We start from the raw sequence: 7189 nt of genomic DNA, 5'->3' as shown, positions 1-7189 counted from the left end.
GGGGGCGTATGTTGGCTTTGAAGGCCATGTAAGAAGCCAGAAACCTTGAGACGATGAGGGCAGGCACATCCAGTGTCCATGTGCTTCACAGCCTGTGCATTTTTCATAAATGGAAGGTTCACGGCAACTCTGCACCTCGCAGCCCCATGGCAGTTCCTCGTGGCATGTGCTACCTCTGTGCCTCTGGTCAGGGTGTGGTGATTCTCATACCATGCCAGTTTTTCCACACTGGCCTAGAATATGGGGTATATTCACTGGAAAAATGTTGGGGGTGGATAGAGGTTTAAAAAAGGTGGGACTCGTTTTATTGCTTTGTGACAGTGATTTCAAAGTGAACCTGCGCTGTCTCCGAGGTCAGCCTGTACCTGGGAATGTTTTGATTTGAAAGTATTTCATTGTTATTTTTATTATATGTCCCCCAAATCCAAGATAGCTATTTTAGGTTGGCCGTTCCTAATTTTTTTTGTCTCTAGTACTGATGGCAGTGTGAAAAGATGATTTAATGTAGTAAAAAAGATGTCTTTTCTTCTCAGATGCAATGAACCTCATTTTGCGTTTAATCACGGAAAACCTGGAAGATACAGCATTGCAGATTCTGTTAGCCTGTCCTGTGTCGAGAGAAGACGGTCTGGGTGATTTTGGAAGTTTCTTTTTGCGACACTGTGTGGCAGTGAATACGGTATTCTATCCATTTCTACTTTGTACACAGTGTAATAAGCAGTGACTCTTTAACATACAGTAAAGGATTCTAAAATTAGAATTGGAAACTGAACGCATGAAAATTTTCATGGTGCAAGGGAAAGACTATTTACAGAAGGCGAAGTGACAAGACAGGTGCAGATTTTCGCTGACTTGGTGACGTTTCCCCCCCCTTCCCGCCCCCAGCCTGTGGAGAAGCTGAAAGACTACTGCAAGAAGTTAGAGGAGAGCCAGATGCACTCGTCCCCTTTCCAGTTCACACTGCACTGCGCTTTAGTAGCCAAGAAAGCTGGTACTACATTTATTATCATTTAATTTTTTTTAAGTAAGCGTAGCCGGAGTAGCTTTGTAACGTGCTGTGGTTTCTCTTGCAGATCTGGCAAAAGCGCTCATGAAGTCGCTGAAAGGAGAAGGTTTTCCGATCAGAACTCATTATTTCTGGCCATTAATAGTTGGACATCAAAAGGAGAAAAGTGTTCAAGGTTAAGTTTTTCCCTTTTACAGACTTAATGGTTCAGGGATAGAGTATAATATTTTGTGCACACATCACAGTGAAATCTTTGCAAAAGCATACTTATTCCTGAGTAGCAGAGCTGAGGAAACTGTCATAGGCTGTCACAGTGTTTCTAAAGGATTTAAAAAAGAAACAAAACCTCACAGAGTTCTTTCACCTTAATCTCATGCCTTAATTTGTCTCTGAGCTGATATTCAGACTTGCAAGTATAGTTTTAGACGGCACACGACTTTTGAGTTTTTAATCAAACTCTAGTTCTTGATTTCTCAGAGATGTTTGCAATTAGTTTATCAGGAAGACCTAAAGGTAAAGTCAGGTTCATCACAACAAGAAACGTGACCGTTCTTTGTGGACCAGTCTGATTCTTCTCAACTAAGCTGTATGACAGCAAAGCAAAGCAGGAAAACTTTTATTGCAAAATGAGTGCTCATGACCTGACAGCCTGCTGATTGAAGGACAGAAATGCTCAATCTTCCAGGTCCTTAAGTAGGTGTAAGCATTTAGCATACTTTTCCCTGGTACACATGGGATGTCTATAGGATATGAATAAGAATTGAAAAAAATATTAAATTTAAGAGTACAGTATCTAATTCTTTGGTTTGCATTATTGGTAATTCAGAAAGAGTAGTCTCATAAAAAGATGCTTTTAGCAGAAGTACTTCCCCCTTGGGGAAACAAAAAATGGCCTTTTTCATTTTATCTTACAGTATAATGTGCTTTAGAATGAGATGCAGAGTTGTTAGTGTGACACTGGGTGACAAACAAAATGCACAAACAACAAAAAAAGTGCTTTTAGCAGACTTTCATGTTGCAATTTTATTTTAAATACATAGTCGTCTTCTGGTTTAAAGGAATACTGAAACAAGTATTCCCTAATTGTTTCTGGCTATAAAAGTCTCTCAAGCCTTTTTAGAAAAATCTTTGTGAAAACAATATGCTAGTTGATTAACTCTTTGCATCGCCTCCCGTTCGGAAAGCTCCAAGAGGTAACCTTTCACTCTGTGCTTCTGAAGCTTTGCTTGGAAGTCTTGGCTGTGGTAGTATTGTCCACCTTTACACAGGGATTGAAAATAGTTTTGGTTCCCTGGTTGAAATATTTGATTGTTCCTCGGGTATTTTTGCTTTCCCCCACCGTCTACCAGGGTCCGGAGCTTGATGTAGGTGAACAGAAGAGGTGTCAGATAGTTTCTTTCTCCAGCTGTAGCTTGACCGAGTAGAAGAATGCCTTTCTCTTGAATCCATCTTGTCTTAGAATTTAGATGTCAAAAGTGCCTGTTGGAAGCTCACGTCTGGTCAATGAGGAAACATGCTTGGAAGGAGGTTCACTGACCGGCCCGGGGCTCTGTTGGCAGTGGTGCTGGAATTACAACTGTCTTTTTCTGCCTCCTGTTTTGAATACTCTTTCTACCATCGTCATTGTCACATTGGACTTTTGCAAATCTTGTGCTGCATTTAATTTATTAAAAATCATAACCTGCTTAAAAATTAGGTGCCAGTTTTTGCCATTGGGATATTTAAAGTTGAGATACCAAATCTTTTAATCATTGGAAATTTTATCTGGAAAAATAACAGAAGTTTGTCTTTGCGGAGCCATGTGACTCGAGAGTGCCAGAGATTGCCATTTGTTTTCAACAACTAGCTTCTCCCTTGCAGGACATCGTAAAAGATCAAACTCAGTGCCATCGAGCTACCCTATAGGACAGGCAGGGTAGAACTGTCCGTATGGGTTTCTGAGATGATCACTCTTTACAGGAGTAGAAAGCCTCCCCTTTCCATTGAGGAGCGCCTGGTGGTTTTGAACTGCCGAACTTACAGTTAGCAGTCCAACGTGTAACCACGATGCCACCAGGATTTTTTGTCCTAGAAGATACCAAAGTATATCTATCTATCTTTCTATCTATCTGTCTGTTTATCCATCTATTTATCTATTCTGTGGTCTTGCGTGTAACAGGGAGATCGTCTCGTAGTCTGTATAGTTTCTTTATTCTACGGGAGGAAGGTAACCTTTTTAGGACTGCAGCAAACTTGTTCTTTGCCTTTGGGTTAGCTACTTCCTGTTGTGTGAACTGGCCTCTGCACGTTTTATGCCCCAGCACGTAATAGCGGTCAGAGAGACATTGACTGGAATGACACAGGATGCGGGGGAATTTCATCAGGAATAAGTAAAACCCTAAGGATAGAAAGATATTTGAAGGCTAGAGAAAACCAAAAGTTGCCAGTATTAGAAAGATCCAAGTTCTAGGATTTTCCTGGCTGACAATTAAGTTCTCCCCAACCCCTTTCAAGGGTTTTTCTAATGATTTTCCCGTGACTTACCACCATTTTCCTCAATGGCACAGGTAGAAAAGTCATCACTTAAGAGTCATACATTTTTAGCAAGTTACCCCAAATGAGGTGAAATAACCCCAAACAATGGAAGAGATACATCCTTTGGTGTGTAGAGGGGACACAAAAATAAGACTATAAGAGGGGAAAATGGATAAAGAAGAACCAGTGGAAGACTGCCATTGGAGTAGTGTAGTTGAGGAGGAAAAAAACATTACTTTTCAAAAATTGGGAAATTTCCTCTTAAATAAAGTGAGTGCTCTGGACAAAGTCTAAAAGCATAAAAGTTATTTAGGTAAGACATCCTTTCTAATACTTTGAACTATTTCAATTCTTAATCAGCTTTGAACTTTTTTTTATTGGATTATTTATTTACTCTTAGGTTAGATTTTCTAAGTTCACAGACATTTAGGATTCATTGTTACCAAAGTTAACCTAAGGTTACTCCAATCCCTTTTGTTTTTAAAAGAAATGCCTTCAGGTGAGCATTTATTGTCGCTATATTCCATCAGTCAAGTTTTTCTCCTTGTTGATGAGTGCTCATTTCCTTCATCTGACAGGAGCTATTAGAGTATCTTTATATCTTGCAAGATGACTGAGGGGGTGCCTAAATTTACCTGAGCAGTCATTATAAGCCCAGGTTTTCTTAGACCTGCTTTCATCTCACCTAGTAAGATGTAAGTGTAAAATATGAAGGAGCTTAAACATATTTGTGGAGAAATTCTATTACTTTTAAAATCATTTTTCTATGAATGTTTTAAAGCCTCCTCCCATCAACAGTGGGAGTCATATGAATGAGTATAGTTCCCCCTCCTGATAAACATTGTTGAAAAAAAGAAAATTTAAGGGGATAAACTATGTACTGATACTCTTAGTATTTATTTGGCATATTTAGGGTTTCACACATTTTCCCCCTTTACTTTTTAAGGAGCCCTGGTAACATAGCTGATTATGCATTGGGGGGCTAACTACAAGACCTGTGGTTCAAACCCTAGCCATCCGTGGGAGAAAGACGAGACTTAGTGCTCCTGGAAAGAGTCCCACAACGGGGGGGCAGTTTCTGCTCTGCCCTCTAGGGTCTCTGGGTTGCAATGGACTCAACCTAGAGGGTTTGGGATAAAAAAAAATTGGTATCAGTTCTTGAATCTATATATTCTTTAATTCTACTGACCATTCTGAGACTTAAATTGATGCTTTATTATTATTAACATTTCTAGATGATCCACAAGGAGCGCTTAAAGGTCACACCTTTTGGTGTGACAAAAGCGACCTTGATTCCGTATCCCCCTGAGCCCAGGAAAAAGTGCAGGCGTCACCATTCTTATAGGGTTGCAAGCACCTGCCAGTACTTCACTTGGGAGGCTTCACTTCATGTTCCTAAGTTGAAGATTGGATTACTTGGAAAAGTTGACCTGGAAAAGCACATCCCTTTACACAGTGGTTCTCAACCTTCCTAATGCCGCATCCCTCTAATTCAGTTCCTCATGTTGGAGTGACCCCCAACCCTAAAATTATTTTTGTTGCTACTTCGTAACTGTAATTTTACTACTGTTAAAAATCGGGCGACCCCTGTGAAAGGGTCGTTCAACCCCCAGGGTGAGAACCGCTGCACAGATTCTCGAGTGAGACTGAGCTGCAGTTAGGGATTCTTTGGGGTCGGCTTGTTTAAGCTGTTTTTCTTGCCGTCTACAATGTGGCCCCAAACTAGATCACAAGAATTTTCCCATGCTAGGTAATAGTTAGAACTCTTGGAAACTTTGCTTCTATCCATTCGATAAGCATTGATTTCCCAAGTCTCTACAGTTTTAGGTGCCCTGCTGACTCAGGAAATTTGTGTTCCCTTCATTGAGTACCTTTCCAAGCATTGCTTTGCTTACCCAGCTGTGTGGTAGTTATAAGGACTTAGCACAGCCATACGTGTAGACATGTCTGGAAAACACAGTGTTCACGTGGCCATTTCTAGTGGGTAGCCTAAGAGATGAATGCACAGAAAGGTGAAGTTTTTGCTTAGTCACACCACCATTAAGGGCCCGGATGAGCCAGGCTTGAAAGCTAGGCCTCCTCAAAACTTTTCATGTCAGTCCCCCAGAGCGTCTCACTGAAAGCCTAACTGTTGGCCTGATACTGTGGTCATGGAAGCAGCCATTCCAGTCAGACAGAATGCTGGGACTTGAGATTAGCCCAAGTCCATCAGCAGTGACTGAACACTTACCGGAGCACTGTCCTCTGAGCGGCCCCCATCACCTCTGCCTGGGAGGGAGAGCAGTGCGGGCGCTGCCTTTTGTGGGTGTCACGAATGGTCTCGGAGCTGACTCCTGGTGGTTTGTTTGAGGACTTGTCCTACATTTGGCTTACAAATAGCTAACTTCTGAATTTTTAGTACATAAGCAAATACGCACATGCTTTTACAGAATTATTCTGTTTGGGTCTTTATTTTCACATTAAGAAAAAGACATTTAAACCTCTAAGGGTTTGAAGAAATTAGGTTATTTTAAATGTAAATGCTCTTTAGTTGTAAAATGATATCTGTACTCAGAATTGTCCTTAAAAGGAATACACGATTATAATATCAGACTCTCCCATGTATTTCTGTACTAGAGCACATTATGTAACAAATGTATAGAAATGCCTCTTCCCCCACCCCCTCTATCGGAGTTATCATAAGGCAAAACCAGGGACTTCTAGGGGGAAGTTTTGATAATTTGAAAGTAAGGGAGCTTAGAAAGGGAAATAAGTGTGTTTTTTATATATAAACTACCGAACCCACTGCTATCAAGTTGATTTCAACTCTCAGTGACCCTCTAGGACAGACAGAACTGCTCCATACAGCGTTTCCGAAGCCGTAAGTCGTGGCAGCTGACTGCTACATGTTTCTTCCACATGTTAGACTCTCCAAACCCACTTCCTTGCAGCCAGTTTGGACTCCTAGTGATCCAGTGTAGGATTTCTAGGGTACGAGATCGTAAACGCAGTAACACACCATTCCTGTCTGTAGTCATCACAGACATTTTCTCCATGGAGCGGGTGGTTGGGTTTGACCACAGTCTGGTGCTTACTTGACAGTCCTGCAAGGGGACAGCCTCTGTCAAGTTAGATGACACTTGGGTAGTTGGACAGCGCCTCGGATTAACTGGGTCGGATCTGAAGAAATCAGTCTGCACTCTTTGAAGTTAACTCAAGTTTTGGAAAGCACGATGACCTGGCCTTTTAAGAAGTTCCTAAAAGTCTTTCAGGAGTTGGGAGTAGGGAAGAAACCACTAAAGTTTTCAGTTAATTTTAAGTACAATCCGACACTATAATTCATCAGAATCAAATGGCTGCCTATCCATTTTACATTTTTTATATAGCAAAACATGAGAGTTAGCTTTTTTTTTTTTTTTTTTGCCTAAGTACCTGCAAGCACTTAGTGAAACTGGTTTTGCCTTTGACAGATTTTTCCTTTATGAAAGCCACCTCCCTCCCAACCCTTTCGCTTTGCAGTGTTTGTTCTTGTCAGATGCATGGTATAGGTCCGAATTGTTCTAGAACAGCTTTGGGGTTTTATGATCTTGTTTCAGTTGAGGTGTTAAATATGTAAGGCATATGGTTTAATTGCTTTAAGTTTATTTTGTTTGCTTTTTCCTCCTTTTAGATGATCAAATGTTGATTTTT

General features: G+C 40.8%; 1 protein-coding gene across 1 annotated transcript in view; it reads left to right on the top strand.

The window, feature by feature from the left end:
• Positions 1-7189, top strand: part of LRPPRC (leucine rich pentatricopeptide repeat containing) — a 188743-nt gene that overhangs the window by 112288 nt on the left and 69266 nt on the right. The window contains 3 exon segments of the mRNA XM_045285679.1: positions 461-679; positions 886-991; positions 1074-1181. Coding sequence (XP_045141614.1) covers positions 461-679; positions 886-991; positions 1074-1181 — 433 coding nt within the window.

The sequence above is a fragment of the Echinops telfairi genome, unplaced genomic scaffold, assembly GCF_000313985.2.
Source record: "Echinops telfairi isolate 266 unplaced genomic scaffold, ASM31398v2 ScPeMD7_7475;HRSCAF=8513, whole genome shotgun sequence".
NCBI lineage: Eukaryota > Metazoa > Chordata > Mammalia > Afrosoricida > Tenrecidae > Echinops > Echinops telfairi.
The sequence above is the reverse complement of the archived record's forward strand: the minus strand, read 5'-3'. Positions and strand labels throughout refer to the sequence as shown.